The sequence below is a fragment of the Vanessa atalanta genome, chromosome Z, assembly GCF_905147765.1.
Source record: "Vanessa atalanta chromosome Z, ilVanAtal1.2, whole genome shotgun sequence".
In the NCBI taxonomy this organism is placed as follows: Eukaryota; Metazoa; Arthropoda; class Insecta; order Lepidoptera; family Nymphalidae; genus Vanessa; species Vanessa atalanta.
Genome location: NC_061902.1, coordinates 9086035 through 9104213, shown reverse-complemented (window position 1 = coordinate 9104213; position 18179 = coordinate 9086035). Strand labels below are relative to the sequence as shown.

General features: G+C 29.7%; 1 protein-coding gene across 1 annotated transcript in view; it reads right to left on the bottom strand.

The window, feature by feature from the left end:
• Positions 1-18179, bottom strand: part of LOC125076053 (adenylate cyclase type 6) — a 186571-nt gene that overhangs the window by 116536 nt on the left and 51856 nt on the right. Inside the window, exon 2 of the mRNA XM_047687992.1 lies at positions 7938-8387. Within this exon, the coding sequence (XP_047543948.1) occupies positions 7938-8039 (102 nt within the window). The 5' untranslated portion in view covers positions 8040-8387. The remainder of the gene's footprint in view (positions 1-7937; positions 8388-18179) is intronic.

Here is an 18179-nt window from a genome sequence, read left to right as displayed (position 1 = left end):
GTTCATAAATCACTATTTTTCATTTGCAGGGCTGCATACTTTTTCACCATACGAAATTTTTCACAATCTCTTTAGCGATTAATAATCAGTAAATCAATTCATACCAGTTGCACTACGAATGTTTAACTAAAATTTTAAATTAAATGTAAAATATATTAAATCAGTGTCTATTGAAACCATATAAAGAACCATTAATCATAATTAAATCAAGCGGAAAATATGGAAAAAGTTCAAAGATACGGTACCCGTACGATGACCGACGTATATCGTGATGATATCGTGACGTCATATCGTGTGTCTTTATTTTTATCGATATGAAATTTTATGGATTCAATACAATACAGTGAAAAACTTGATTGTATATTTAACATTACATAGTATAAAACAAAGTCGCTTACCGCTGTCTGTCCCTATGTACATTTAGATGTTTAAAATTACACAACGGATTTAGATATGTAATTTAAATTTTTAGTGATTTTTTTAATAGATAGATTGATTCAAGAGGAAGATTTATATGTCTAATACATGCACAATATAGTAGAGAAACACAGATAATTTTAGAGGTTTCCAAAGTAATGTAAATAAACATTTATCACTTTCTATCACAGCAAATGCTGGCTCAACCTTACGAGATAGATCAAAATAATGTACTACAGTATTGTACACCTTATAAAGGTCTTCAAAAAGGTCCGGGATGGTATATGTCTATCTCTTAGGGATAACGCACAATAACTATTTTTTATCCTTAACTCTTTCGAGGAATAATGGCTTATTTTCGTAAGGTTTGTATTGTCTAACGACTGAAAAGCTGTGAACGTTGTATTACATTCTGTAGTATATTTAATTATTTAGTTGCCGCATTGCACCCGCGCGAATTCGGGGCGGGTCGCTAGTGATACTTTAAATTAATTTTCTTACTCTCCCTACTAGCACTTTTGGTTTGTTACTTTACAAAACAAAGCTTACATCAGTTCGAAGTTTCGATTTCATCAAGATAAAACGCCAAACTCAGTAGTCACTCTTATAAGCATATTAAACACATTTAGCTATTTTAATATCCCATTTTTTTTTATCAAATATTAAACATTGTGTTGTTAAATTACTCGCGTAGTTTTTTAACGTTTTAAGTAGCCGACTCTCGTACATAAAATATAACATCAATAACGCTTCTTTATTCTGTCAGTTCAGGATAAAAACATTCAATTATTATCAAAGCTCCGGTATTAAAAAATCGATAGACTAAAAGTGTTATGATTTTTTAATGAAACAGAATATTATAATCGGAAACACTTTATTTATTTTTTTAAAAGCATGAGTATTTATTATTCTACTGAGTTTGTAAAACATTTTAAATGATGTTAGACTAGATAGATGTTATTTAAGATATGTTCTTAGTTTCGCTACAAATTTATGCACACAAAATTTGCAATTATATTATGTTTAAGTATATGACAGGAAGTTCACGTAATGTTTACAAATACAGTCGTAAAACTGTTAATACTATTCAACTATATGATCTTCACGAAATCATATAGAAGTTTTCTCATAAGTTCCTCGATTTATACGCCTATGACCTTATTCAAAGATCAGACTACCTCTTCGTTAATTTATGATCGGCTCAGCAGTTAGTCGTGACAACAAACAGACGGAGCTAAATTCGCATTTATAATATTCATCTGATTTCTTTAATTTATTTTTCCTGAAAGATGAAGAAGGCTATCTTTAATTTTTCTCTACGATACAGCCGTAACACAAAATGCAGCGAGCACGTATAGTAAAGTACCTTTAAATATATTCTCATAAAATCTAAATTTAACAACGGATAGAACCACAGGGCACGATACGTTTGTTTTATAAAGCCGGAAAGTGCTAATCTCATAAGCTCACATGGTCTGTTTATACAGGAACATTATTGTTTACATATCTTTGCGCTACGAACCTAAAGAGCGGAGCAGTAGCCATTAAACTCAACCGATCTAACAAACTGTAGATTACGTGCCTCCTATTAATTCTGCATTTAATACTATTACGTGAAATGTAGCTAATAACTTTTTTTAATAGTGATTTTTCCTTAACAATATTACTTTTAAATTTGGAATATGGTTGGTAAAATACGAAGTAAAATCAGGAGCCGCAAATGTCACAATACGCAAAAAGATATTGTCAGATGTTCCAGAAAATATATTTTGCTGAAAGGTAGAGAAATACACAATGCAAGAAATTCGAAGCGACCTATCCTATTCATTGACTCCTCGCTGAAACTTATCACGAGAACACCTTAAAAACGAATGACATTATAATTTTCTTCATTAAATTTTATACATATTAAAAAGTAAAATGGTTGATTTTTATTAAATATGTACAATTAAAATAAAATAAAAAAAAAAATTAATTTCTTTTAATTAAAAAGGAGTTATAAATATCCGTCATTTAACTGAAATTCGACATTAAAACTAAAAAATATAATGATTCTTGAACTTGCTAATGTGTTTATTACTATAAAAAACTTTTGAGTTTATATATATCGTTGTTTTATATTTATATATATGTTTATAATGTCTGTATGTTTAATATATTTGTACGTGGAATTATATTTTAAAACAAAAAAATACATATCTGTGCCACAATATATCAAAGTTGTATCAAGTATTCGATTAAGCTTTTTGATACTGGGCTCTTCGTAAAGCCGTCTACCCGGTCCCTAGAGATTACCTACATCAGATATACCCCTCTGGCCTCTTGGCCTCTGCCAAGCTACAATGCTCTATATTGTTATTAGTGTGGTCAAATTCAATTAGGCCATAAAATATCCTTTCTACCTCATTTATAAATCTGATCCTTATTTATGTTTACACGTTATATTACAAAGTTAAGCAATGTGATATGCGCAAAAGAAGGGATAAATAGGAATATTCGGAATATTCTCTTTAAAAGAAAATAAAATAAAAGATTAAAAAAAATAAACAAAAAATAATTTATATTATTAAAAATGTAATTCCAACACGTATCTAATTTCTATTACAAAGATACGATTTATCAGTCTATCATCGAATAATTGCATATGAATTAATATTATTTTTACTTCATTCATCAACCCTTTAAATGTTGAATTGAAAAATACGTCCTTATAAAATAGAATTTCATTATTAAATAAATTATTGTATTAGACATTGAAAAGACGATTGCGTTTGAAGTACGAGCCTCGGGCGTTATAAGTGATTAATTAATTATTATTAAATGAAAAGTAGCTATAACTCGATTCTAAAATATTTATCTCTAATACAGCCCTTTGGACATGCTTTTAATATATTTTCCATTCTGTTTCATTTTATTTTTCACGTTATGTTTTTTCTATTTATATTGAAAAATTCGACTGCAAAATTTTTCACCGAACGCTTTCAATGTTTTTTTCGCGAATGTTCCATAATATTTAATATTCAATCGTTAATTTCATACAAAATGTTGACTTTCAATTTAGTTAAACAAATACAGGAAGCTTAAATGAACTCGAAATTAAATAGAAAACATTTATCCGTTAACAAATTTCATTTATTTTGTTAACTGTGTAAAAAACGACAATTCCGATAGTTTATATCAGTTTATACAGCTTTATTTAACATTTATCGGTATAACTTGTGTGGTATATACATTATAGACGCAACGAAAAAATTGGAATATTTAAAAAGTAAATAAATTAGACCGGGAAAAGATAACGAATGGCTTTTTGTTGCTTCAATATTATCGAAAATCTGTTCCGACGATTCAAATCGTATTCGAATTAGCAGTTTGATTAACTAAATTCAATTCTTGCGAATGAGGTATTACAGTAACAAATATCATTGTAACGACCTCCGTGGTCGAGTAGTGTGCACACCGGTTTTCATGGGTACGCCACTCCGAGGTCCCGGGTTCGATTCCCGACCGAGTCGATGTAGAAAAAGTTCATTAGTTTTCTATGTTGTCTTGGGTCTGGGTGTGTGTGGTACCGTCGTTACTTCTGATTTTTCATAACACAAGTGCTTTAGCTACTTACATTGGGATCAGAGTAATGTATGTGATTTTATCATTGTACTAAAGATCTTAAGACCTTTGTACTTAAGACCTTTTATCAAACGTTAACTGATCCTTAATCTGAGCTACCTTTATTGTTAAGGGTTGCATTCCATACTCAAAACTGTCAAATACATGACTTACAATTAATTAAACCAGGCTATTATACGAGTTAGATGTAACGGTAGAAAGCGACATACGTAACAAACAACAGAATTATAATCAAATCCAAAGATAGTTTAGCTGACAGAGTACTAAACTTCATTAACTATTGCTTTTGATGATGCACATAGTACAGCGAAAATAGTTTAACTGGCTTAACAACACGGCATATTCCAGGAACGTTATATTATAAAATAAACTACGTCTTGATGTTTGAAAAAAATGCCTCCGAGCATATATACAAATAATAATAATTATCTTACAGTCGATTCACTTTGACTTTAAATTTTGTTAATAACAGACAAATATTTTGGTTACTATAATGCAGCTTCAACGAAATTCTGCCACATGTGTATTCCACCAACCCGCATTGGAGCAGCGTGGTGGAATATGCTAATTTACAGGCTGCTAATGTAAAATGTAAAATACTTTACGAATATTTTACAATAATTGCTTTATAATAATCTGTTTAATTGGCCTTACTGACTGGCATTATTTTACTTTCAATACCCTCAGTAAAAATATAGTTATAGTCGAAATGACAATATCATAACTATGAAATTTAGCGTATCCCATCAAAATATATACGCAGGACTGAAGAAAACTAATTAATAATACATGCGTTATAAATACATTACATTAAATATTATTAAATAAAGTTCTCCTGCGTCCGTACGCGATAAACTCAAAAACTACCAAACGGATTTTTAGAAGGTTTTCTTTAATGGAAGGAGTGATTCATGAGAAAGATTTACCTAAGTGTATAATTCATTATAATTTTGTGTAGATTGGCTGAAATATGATGATTTTTGAAGTTAACGAAAAAATATGCCGACTAATAGAAATGTATATTATGATTAACGTTTTATGTAGATCCTTACTCATCTTAGGTTTTTACTCACGCGAACCCGGGTGCTTGCTAGTTTTAAATAAAACAAAACATTAATACACGAAAGACTTTTCATCATCATCATCAGCAGCCCATACTTGTCCACGGCTGGACGTAGACCTCTCTAATAACCCACCGGATTAGTAAGCTGAAGTGTCAGTGGGCCGGCCATATTCGTCGTAGAACCGATTACCGTTGGGGAAAACGTGTTCTAGAGTGGAGACCGCGTCTCGGCAAACGTAGTGTAGGACGTCCTCAGGCACGGTGGAATGAAACACTTTTATCAAAGAATAATGTAGTTACTTCATTGTTTCAGTTACTTAAGCCGACAATAGCATTTAAATTTTACTCATAATGTTTAAGGTAATGCTGGAATGTTTGCCCATCGAATATTTCAGTATTTAATTTATTTATATTTTTATAACGATGAGGATTAAATTCAGATACAAATTGATTGGGTTCAGTAATTAATCTCTGCGTTTTAAATAAACAACAAAGGTATTAAATCGATTGCTCGTGCCTAGAGGCTGACCGGGAAAAGTTTTATAAAGCGCAAAACCACGAGGCAGACATACCGACCTATAATTTCACCAGCCTATATTTTATCCTCCAGCCCCTATCTCACTTTTACTTGGGGTCGGCGCAGCATGTCTTCTTCTTCCATACTTCTCTGTCGGACGTCATCTCACTAGTAACATTCTTTCTAACCATATCGTCTTTCACACAATCCATCCATCGTTTCTAACTCTATATCCATCCACATTCATGCTCAAAAACTTCCTCACAACAAGGTCTTCATTGCTCCGCAGAACATGCCCATATCATGACAGCCGGTTATATTTTCACAGATCGTAGTTGAAAAATTGTACAAAAAAACTAAAGTTACTTACTTACACCAGATTTGTGAAACTTTACATCTATAATATTAATATGGCAGGCATGTTTCTTTTACATTCACATTCGCTAAGAACGGATTTTGATAAGCCAATTCAAGTTTATCGTGCGAGATAGAATGAACTATGGACAAAATTGCTGTTTTTAATAATTTAAAACTTATTGTAATTGTGAAAATATGGAAAATAGTGTATCATTACGAGATGTTGGGAAGGTACCTAAGTGAAGGTACACTATGATAAGAATGTACGGAACCTTAAGGAAGGAATGTACTTGACTTCAAAGCAATATGTGAAAACGTTTAATTATAGTTATAGATTTCAAGTTTATCAGAAGAGGCCTTGGTCCATCGGCACGATACAAAGTACTGTATGGATATAAACTAATTATAACTCAACTTTGAATTTTAATTGGTTACCCATAATCAGCAACGTGAACGCATGTAAATTGGCTTCACTACTAGCTAACACGATTTACCAGGCATCCCAATATTGACTTAAAAGCGTTCATGTAAATTATACAGTAATTAATAGTTTCTAATAGAGAACTACGTTATGATTATGTCGTTTATGTTTATATGGCGAAATAAAAGGTATACATATAAAAAATCCTACGTAATATAATTGATTTAAATAAGGAACTCAATCATGCAACCACAAAAATATTTGGTTATTAACTAATTATTATTATTTTATTAAATAATAGAAGGAGGATTTGGCAATAGTTTTGTTATTTTTGGGGCATTTATAAATAGAATTAATTAAAAATGAAAGTTGTGTTTTTTTCGATATATTTACGATATTACTTAAATTATTATAACTGTCTTGTAATTTATATTTGTATTTTATTATTTAAATTTCTATATAAAGAACATTTGTAACGAATTAATGAACTTTACGTGCTCTAAACTAAACCTAAACTAACCAACCAAGGCACGGTGACGAAAGCCACAAGATCAATGATTTGACGTAAACAAATATACATCGAGCTGGTCAAACATCTGTCCCAAACAGTAAGTAAATCAATGTGATTAGTTATAACATGTTTTTTCTATTATCAAAAACTGACCTACAAGCAGAATATGATCCTAATATAGAGGGTACAGGTGTTAGGTCCACTTCGTACTTTCCTGTACAACGTCTATGCAAAATTCTATCGAGTTCCTTAGCCGGGAAATCGTAATAAACATATAATAAAACCTTAGTAAATGGAAACATTTTAGATAAAGAACATTTGTGATAATTACTTCTATAATAATTAATTGATTTAAATTAAGGTAGTTTATAATATCCAGATCGTACACGCAAGTATGTAATAAAGATGAAGTTAATAGTAGGTAATATTATTTTATAACTTTTGTTTATTGATTGTTGTGAATTGACAGGTGAGATATATTATATATTAAGAGAACGGTGTATCAAAATTGGTTTGAATCGTAATTTTAATGTGAAACATTTACATAATTTGTCCAATGCTTATACATTAAAATTTGCCTAATGTTATCTAATAATACATAAATGAAAATATTTAGGATTAGTTTAATTACTTTAACTGAGCTTCAATATACTCAATTATACATAACATTTAGATTTAATTTCATCGATAACTATATATCGATTCTATTATTTTAAATAGGTATTTGATGAAATGTATGTAGTCATTGCATTAATTTTGACTGTATAGCTATAAATTAATGTAAATTATGTACATAAATATAGATATTTTAACACTAGACAAGTAGTAAGTCTGTAAGTATAAATATTTATGTTTGTATTTGAAATTACTTTAAATTATTTCCCTCGTTGTAACTATCGCGTATTAATTCCAAGTACCATTTAAACCAGTCCATCACTTTTTGAATAACAACATTGATTTTTTTTTAAACTCAACGGGTAACATAAATACTTATTTTGTTAATTTATAGAGGTTGAAAAAAACTTACCACGCTGTGACCGCTCCGGCTCCGAAGGCTGAGCCTCAACTTCCAGTCACGCTTGGAGGCGCCCCCCTCCGAGCTGAACGAACGCTTCATCGGCAGCGACATCTTTCTCCCTCACTCACAAAACACTAGCCTTATACAAACATTATGCGTCTCTGTCGCAAAGTGCAATCACTTTAAACCGTCACTATTATCAAAATCTTTAGGCCATCATTTTATACGTCACATTATTATTACAAAAAGGAAACTATTTAATATAAATATTCACATATTCTTAAAACTGAATTAGACTTCCGAAACAATAAAAATAGTAAACTGTACACTTCACATTTTCAAGTCACAAGATAAAAAATACGGAAACGTAATGAACACATTTTGGAACTTAATTTAAAAGAAGTAACGAATACATTTATCAATAAATAAACAAGTGAATGAAGGAACAGCTGGGGGTATCTGAAAAAAAAAAGAAATTCACTTTTATTGACACATGAAAAAATAATTATATAATACTAACTAGAATCGCTTGAACGTTGTTTATTACGAGATAATTAGCTTCGTGTAGATAAATAACTTTAGTAACGCTTAAAAGTTCATTGTTTGTATGGTTTTCTTGTGATATTTAGTTGAATATAAATAGGGAATGTTACTATTCGTTTTATTTTCTTTTGATAAATAAATAAATTAATTAATTTTGTTAATAATTCAACTTCTTTCTATTAATTTATCCTTTAAATCCTATTATTTTAAATTGATTTTAACAAAAAATAAATAAACAAATCGTACATTGACGTTGGATAGTATAATACAATAATAATTATAAGAGTATATCAAGCTAAGTTGTATCGCATCGTACAGAAAGGGTATTTTTGTTCAGTAAGTTTTGATTCACTCGACTTTCAGCTAAGCGTACACTCTATTCCAACCAAAAGAGTGAAAAAGCAAAATAAACAACATTTGACGGCAATTTGACGCGATATCATTGGCCGAGAGCTTGATTAATCTATGATACGAGTATTCACTATTGATTCGCGAAAAAATTTTGTTTTGAACGTTGACGAAACTATTATCGGATTTTTTGGAAATAAAATTAAAGTAGATTCAAGTAGTTAAGTGTAATAGTGTTGTATCATAAGTAAAGATATATTAATCATAAACACTTATTAGTGCACAATATAGCCAAGTTATTAGCAAATCGCGTGAAATACGTAAATCTAAGGTTTGTTTATTTTTAATCCTACTTCGATTGGAATAGGCTACATATATTTACGCATGTAAAAAACATAGTCGTAAAACATTAACACTAATAAAATATAACTTATTATTATAAAAGTAAGTGATATGTGCGATTTCCATTCATTAAAACGGCTAGCAAGCCGCATATTGTAAAACGATTGTATTCGGAAACTTGCGCGTGAACACGAACCACGATTTATCCCGTCGGATGAATGATACTGAAACGAAAAAACGTTCATAATAATAACTTATAAAAATATTTCAGTCACACAATTATTTATCCTTTTAATATGGAACTTTCACATTATAATAGGTAATATCTTTGGATTACTATATATTTTTATGTTTTTTTTTTTTTTTTAATAAAAGCGTGATATTTTTAAGACCATAATATAATATTGAGTACGTATTATTTTTAACACTGGTAATACTGTAAAATCTTACAACAAAAAATGGTCTGTATAGAAAAGTAATTTCATAGCTAACGTATTTTTTTATTTTACTCAATGTATTCACCCGCAAACTAATAGTGAATGTTTTTTGTCTCGTTTTGGTTATTTTTAATATTATTTTATAAATTACATAATATTTTTGACATAGAGACGAGGTTTGTGTGCAGCTTCAAAAATGCTAGTAAGACATTTTCGGTTTCGAACAAAAACCAATTTTTTAAAGTAATCGTCCGCCTTCCTGAGGGAAATATTTTGCTAATATAAAAGCATTGCATCTGTAGCAACCATTGTTTAATGTAAAAAACTTCTTATTTGAGTGTTACGATGAAGATTAATAGTTATAACGTTCATATTTGTCTCCACGAAAATATCAACAGAATAAGTAATTTAAGTTCTAGTGCACAGTTATTTAGTTTATCTGAATAAATAAAATTATTAAAATGTATGCACCTAATCATACACTTAAGTAATAATCAAAGAGTTTTATTAATATAGAGTTAAGTGCGGTCACAATATATTGTTATAATTCCCGATTTTTGGTAATTATATAGAGTAATAAAAACAGTTTACATTGACGATTTCAAAATCAAAGATCGAAGAAGACAAAATCATAAATACTTGTAACTATTTTATAGTAGACCAAATCTAAGGTAATACTTACTTTGATAATAATTGCCAATTTAGATTTGATATAATAATGACATCTCAATTATTATTAGCCAATCAGGCTTCGCAAATTGCATATTCACCATAATTATAATATATGTAAGTATTATAATATTAGGTACGTACCTATAATATAGGATAAGTAATTGTAATTTGTAATTGTAACGTTCCATGTTTAAACGTTTAAACATGGAACGTCAAGTTACGATTACAAAATATTGCGACATATACAAAGCTATTGTTACCTACATAACAAAGAATTTTCACAAAAATCTCATATATTATTATCTGTGTAAAACCCTTTATACTGTCATAGTAATATTCCATTCGAAATTTTAATAATATTAATTTAATATAAAATAGAAATATTTTGTATTAAATCAGCGCCAACGATCTGAGAACGTTCATGTTTGTGGCGAAATAAGTGAGCACATGAATTTTATAATTCTGTCTATGCCATGAAAATAACTTGTAATTATATTGTATAAAATCTCTTTTACTAAATGTCTGTAAATAACTAATGTACTCAGATCAGTATGTTTATTTATTAGACTCTCAGACGACACTTTAGGTGGCATATTTTTTTTATAAATACCTCTAAAAAAACCATATCTCAGTCCACACATGATTTTTCACTCAACTTTAGCAATCAAAGTGATATTTTTCAACGAACGTTACTTTTAATGTCTACCTTAAACATTAGTTATTGAGAAATATGAAAAGTAAACACATGTCCTTCTCACCGATTTCGACTAGCGCGGCCAATCTCAGAAGCTGTTAGCTCAGAATATAATATATTGGACGAGTGTATCGGCTAACGCAGGTGCACTTTCTGTTCCCTCAATTTCATTGTCCGCTGGGACAGCGATACAACACGATCGAGAGATAAGTCAGGCGCAAGACCTACGGCTTTCCGATACGCGGGAGTAGACACTACTAACTCCCTAGCTTTGTGCTACTAATATTATACTTTATACTAGCTAATGACGCTCATTAGTGAGTCACTACAGTTAGCAAACGTAGCATTATGTATAAACCATAAATTGTTAAAAACCGAACAATCACTGATCTCCAAATATCTAAAGATTTTCGACCTAGCTTTATATCAACAACTGCTAATCACAATTATTAATATATACTACCAATAATAAAGTACTCGATACATAATTAATACAATCAAATCAAATCTATAAAAATATAATATATCACAACATAACTTAAAAATATATTTGTATTCAATCTATGTAATCAAATCCGTTTCTTGACTATTGCACAGACAAAAGTACTGAATTTAAAAAGCTGAAATTCGGAACATATATTTATTTAAAAAATACAGCATACGCTACGATAAGGTTTTTGTAAATTAAGGAGGGACACGGAAAGGGTAGGTTTGTATGAAAATATCTGTTCTATGAAGCCAGAAATATGAAATATTTTATAATTGTAAGCCGGATAGCATTATATAATTAATAACTAATTAATTAAAATATTAAGAAAAGAATGTTTTAAGATATTCTAAATCGCATAAGAGGATATGAGTAAAATTTTATTAAAGTCAAGCGAAGGCTGTGAAACTAAATTAGATTTAAAGACGACGCACAAAGAAAGTTTACGCTTATGTGTAAACATTCGATATGCTCAGAGTGAAAGTCTTCCCGTTTTAGACAAAATTGCGTACAAAACGACTTCAATTCAAATGAAAAAAAAAATCTCTAGCGAATCCCGTAAAAGCATTTCACGTTTTTTTGAATCCCGAATTGATACGAAATTAGGTGATTTACATTCGCGCTATTGTAACGCTTTTCTTATACATAAATTGTTCGAGTGACTTTTGCCTTTATAAAATTCGTACGATAGAACTGAAAACGTAAAAAAATATAATAATAACCTATCAGTTATGATATTTATTTACATTTCACTTATAAAATTTGGAAGATAAGTGCCTATAAAACAAGTCATAAGTTGGTAACAAATTGTCTACGGTTTATAGCGGCGTCTACTTAATATTAAACGTTGTACGGGATCATTCGATAGAATAACGACATATTTAATATTTACGACGTATGTTCTCAATTAATGGGCATTTCAAGATAACAGCAATAAAAAATAAATTAACTGTCATTTTCATATGAGTTTAATTATTGACTTCTGTTCTGTATTTTCACATATTCATTTAAGCGTAAACCAACCAACCGTATTTTGTTCATATGTAAATTATTTAACATAATTAATTTTTATAACTTACTAATAGTATCCTGCGGCTGCACACGCGTTATAGGGATTGGTCGTCTGTTGTTAGTTTGTTACAAGTTCATCAAATTCGCTTTAGTTTGACAGCGTGATAAAATTATTATAGATTATATAATTTATTCAATAAATGTTTTTGTATGCCTATTTTCCTCAGTTCAATTCTAAAACAATATATTTAGTAAATAATTCTAAAATCAACAGCAATATGAAAAAAAACCACTTATTTCAATTTTATAACGATATCTGTTTTTTGTTGTTTTATAACATGGAGATAGATAAGCATCGACTATTTACGATGTGATAATTTCATCGATATCTTTTTGATATTATCAAGAATACCTTGTTCGCTTGTAAATTACTGAACTAGATAAGAGACGTGACAACAACAGAACAATTTTGATACTTAATGAATTTTTACATGAGTAATAATACGATGATGATAAACTATATCTTAGAACACACCCACACACATACAAACAAACAGAGATAATATTATGATTGAATTATAGTATTGATAAAACATACGTTGTTTTTAAATATTCTAAGTTGTTAATAAGCAGCACAACTTACGTTAAACGCCTTGAATATAGTAAAAGGAGAAACACAGAATAAACAACATCAGATTCCATATTTAAATTATTGTTTTAACGTAGTTAAAGTTGTATCAAGTTTAAGACAATATTATTAAAACATCAAAGAACCTCTTTCATCTTTTTTAAAACATTTTTTTTTTTAGTTGAGTTAGAAGCTAATTTGTTTTACTCTGGCGAAGAACGGGACGTCTAGGTACTTTGAATAATAGGGAAAAAAACGTATACACGAGAAAAATTAAATTAACTTCGCCTACACATAAAGTGAGTGTGCGAGCTTGGAAATAATTTCACAGCAAGTACATCTTGTTCAACACTATTAGTAAATTGTTTAACATCTCTTTAATTTGTAATATGACACGTGTACCTAATGAATAGCTTGCAGGCGTCGTAGACATGGTTAATTTGAGATACCTGTTTATAAAATGCGTTCACGTTACAAACAAATGATCTTTCGAATGAAACGACACAAAGTAAACGCAATCGTGGGTGAGTAAATAAAGCGCGCTATAATTGAAATTTTTGCTTTAATTGAAACTGTATTCGACGCGTTATTGGTTTAGGTCAACATAATCCCGTGGGTTCTTTCGAAATTACGAGGTTTTAATAGTTAATTGAGTTGTTCGCAAATACAGCTTTATAAATAAATAATTTTAATATTAAATGTGCTTATTTTTGATTAATTATTAGGGGAAAATGAAAATAAGATAATTTATATGTTTTCGGTAAAAAGTAAAATATTATGTATTTAAATTAACATAAATTATTAAGGAACAAGATCGGTTGATTATCTTATGCATGTAGCAGCGTAGCTTGCAGCGTTTCGACAGTCGATATATCTATAAGTATATATGAATCGCTAAGAACGCTGGATTCATTCATGGTCTATTAATGTACTGAACAGTCTTTATTTCAATAGGAAGATATGGATTTTTACCAAAACTAATATCAACGAGAAATTTGCAATACCAATCATAGGGTTGTATTCGCTTTTTTTGTTTCACTATAATGTTCAGCGCGCTCCATCTGATATATTATCGTGGGCTTACTAATGACGGAACTAATAACAGAAACAAACGATTGATTTAGTATAACATGACATTTTTAATATGATGTACTAAAATAATAAAGGAGCTGCAAGTACCAACGTAATGATATTTACATTAAGAATATCTGGCATTAGATTTCCTCTAAAATATTCATCTAACTTCATTTAAAAACCTAATTAAATACTATCAGAAGACATGGCCTCTAAATTAGATAAGTCCCAAAAATTATATGGGATTCTTAATTACAAAAACTCATATGAAATCACACGAACTAGATTATTTACGTTACCACTTACTGCCCTTTACTGTGTTCTGGTCATGGTTTGTCAGAGCATAGCTCAATGGGATCCCTCTAAGCCAGCACCACTCCAAGTTGCATACGGTAGCGAATCAGGATACTGCTAATCTTAGGGTCGAAATATAATCCGCGAAGCATATCAATCCTAAAGCTTCTATGATACATATAAAGAAAACTAGATGAAAGGCGGAAATTGAACATAAAGCGTGCACTTTATGTTTAATTTCCTCTTCATAACATCAGCTCATGAACGGAGAATTCATATCACTGAGGAATTTCTACTTAGAGCAATATAAATCGCCATCGATACTAAATTTTGAGAACAGGACAAATGTCACAAAATAAAGTATATTTTTTATAAGAATCAAAAGGTCAGATAAAAAAGAATTATGTCTGTGTTTAGTTTATAAAGTGTGAAAATTAAATATCACAATATTTTTTTTTAAATGTAGACTAAAGATGAAAATTCTACGACAGTCCTTATACTAGATTTAGTTTTTTTTTTTCTATCTTACAAATGGAATTAATTACAAACCTCTCAACGGACCTTTCATTTTCAATGTTTCAGTTCATACAGGGTGCTTCTATAATTTATATTATTTACTCGTACGCCCTAATCTACCTTACCTGACCTTTGACTGTCGTCCTTCGTCATCTTAAATAACAGATTATGCCAAGCTTTCCTTACTAGCTTTGATAATTTTGCGTCAATGCTTGTTAATTTCGTATATTATAACATTCACTATATTATATATAAATATACAACGATCCAATATAAATCCACATAGAATGCACATATATATCAGATGACGACCGTGGTCGAGTAGTGTTTACACCGGTTTTCATGGGTACGCCACTCCGAGGTCCCGGTTCGATTTTCACCTGAGTCGATGTAGAAAAAGTTTATTAGTTTTCTATATTGTCTTGGGTCTGGGTGTTTGTGGTACCGTCGTTACTTCTGATTTTCATAACACAAGTGCTTCAATGTATGTGATGTTGTCCAATATTTATTTATATTAGATTTTAAATGGTTATTTTTATTACTAACAGTATTTAAAACGGAATATTTACCATGTTTTTTATTTTTATTTGGTGGAGCTCTATATTTCGACATTATCTACGAATGTCTTGTTCACGAGATTTCATTTATATTTATTATTCAATCGCTATTCTTGATATATTTTTATTATTTTCTGCAAATTTTATGTCATAGCTAATGTGAACTCTAATTATATTTTATGATAGATCTCTGAATGTGATTGAATAAAAATTGCAGGTTGGGTTTGTGTTGGGTATATTGCTCAATCTATATTAAGCCTCAGTCGAGTCACATGTTTTAATGAACTACTTACATTTATGTATGTTACGTAGAATATGTGACCATTGCTTATTAGGACAGTATTAGCGTGATATCACTTCTATAATAATACACATTTACATCATTAACATCAACTTTGTTGTACGATGTACTTAATGATACTTCATTAAATTAAATCATTGAATTATCAATTGAACAATTTTCTTAATTATATTACAACAGCAGGTATACTTATTTATGTTAGTTACGAATAAATTTGTATCGTTAAAATGCACTTAATATATAATATAGTTTGTTGTATTCAACGTCTTTCAATTTTGCTTATTGTTACTCCTATTATTAAGGGATAGAAGGTAAGTCGGGACTATTTTGTTTAGTTAGGGACGTCTTTACACATCCTTGTTAAATAAGGTTTGCAAAGGGTCTTAAAGCTCTATGTTTAAGTGCAAACTGTGTCATACTAGGTTCGTATTTCAAACAAATTGTTTTCGGTAATATTATAAAAATTTGCGGTTAATTTTAATTGGAAAATAATCAAGAGTTTTAAATTAATTTACTATTATGAACGAATGATCGATAAATATACATGAATGTATTTAAATAAGCGAGGTATCCCAAAACGAATGAGGCTCATAAAATAAGTACATTAGACAAAGGTTCCGTACCCTTTTTCCTTTGCATTCGCATTGTATTTCGAACTTGACCCAGATTATATTCTCATAAATATGTATAAATCCTTAATCAGATTCAATCAGATCAGTATCATCGATTTTCTAACGTTATAAGTTTTTAACAGAGAAACGACGTCATAGGCATTTTTACGGTATGTATACAGATATAACTAAAAAAATTCTATTAATTTAACTATGATTATTTAATTGTTGATTGTTGTTGTTGACATTCATAATTCTAAATTTAAATAAAATATCTATATTTGATTTACGGAAAAATCTCGATATATAATAAATAAACCAAAATTGTCATTAATATTTTTAAGTAAAGCGTGTTTTTTATTTCGCCTTATCATATTTAAGACTTAAAAACAAATGATTTACACAAATAAATTAAAGTGTTTTTTATTCATTTAGTAAAATAATTTACATAAAACGAATAAACAAACAAGGATTGCTTGATGTTATGAAACTCAAAGTTGCTTCATCCGGATTCAGTCAAGTAAGATTTCCCCGTACGTTCCGTGGGGACTCAACTACTGATTTCACTAACAAAACTCGACCCAGGAATATGGCAAGGTAGGTCTATTTACATGACTCAAAATAACTCAAGTAATACATTGTCGATTTTGCCTTGGGGATACATGGTTTACTAAAAGAGACTAGGTATACTCTTTTAAAAATGGGATTGCAATAACTTATAACTGATACATACAGAGTGTAATACAAGTACAAAAATGTAAAAGGAAAGGTTTCATGAAAACGAAAAAAAATATGAATAAAAATGACATGATTTTTTTAAAAGTAAACTATTGAATTAAAATAACACTTTTAGTTTTTTTTTTAATTATTATTATCGAACACTGTACGATTATATTTGCTTATTTCGCGCTTATAAATATACCTTATAAGTAAATATTCCACTTATGTACAAAGACGTCCACTTCACTTGAAGAGAGATTTAATCAGAATTACGTGAGATCAAGGATTACTCATGAAGAAATATATAATTTACTAAATGAAATACCCAGCCATTAAATTAACTATAGATACGGACTAAATGGTACAATGAACTTAAAATTTTTGGTTAAGATCTAAGTTTTCAATCCCCTGAGCCACTTGACACATTCAACTGAGCGTTATCTTCACCCCTACTTTAGTAATAAATTCTACGAATACTTCTAAAACGATAAAGCCACTAATTTTAAGAAAATCACTAATATCACAGTTGTTGTGTATCGCGTATTATATATAACTAAACATTATATTTCATAAACAAACAAAACTGCATGATTAATTTACTATTTTATGAATTAGATTTGCTTCTAATAAGCTAAGAGTAGCAATCTATATGATGATGACGTGAGCAACATGCTCAAAGCAAAGCCTTTCCTCTCCACGTAATAGTAAAGTAATACCACAATCAGAGAAATATGCATAACTCGGCCGCAATACATACAAGCTCTCGTGCATATCCTCTATGAAAAAGGTTTATTTTTACAAACTCTTATCCAACTTCAACTTTCACTATATTTATGGGTCATATCTTGCACCCTTTTTATCTCAGTTCACCCTCAACTCATTGAACTGAAATTTTGCACAAACTTTACAATACAATAAAATACTAGATTGATAGTTTTAGGTACATGAATGTGAGAATTATATTTTTTTTAAATAATTTCAGTTTATTATAGTGTGGACTATATAATCGGAATCAT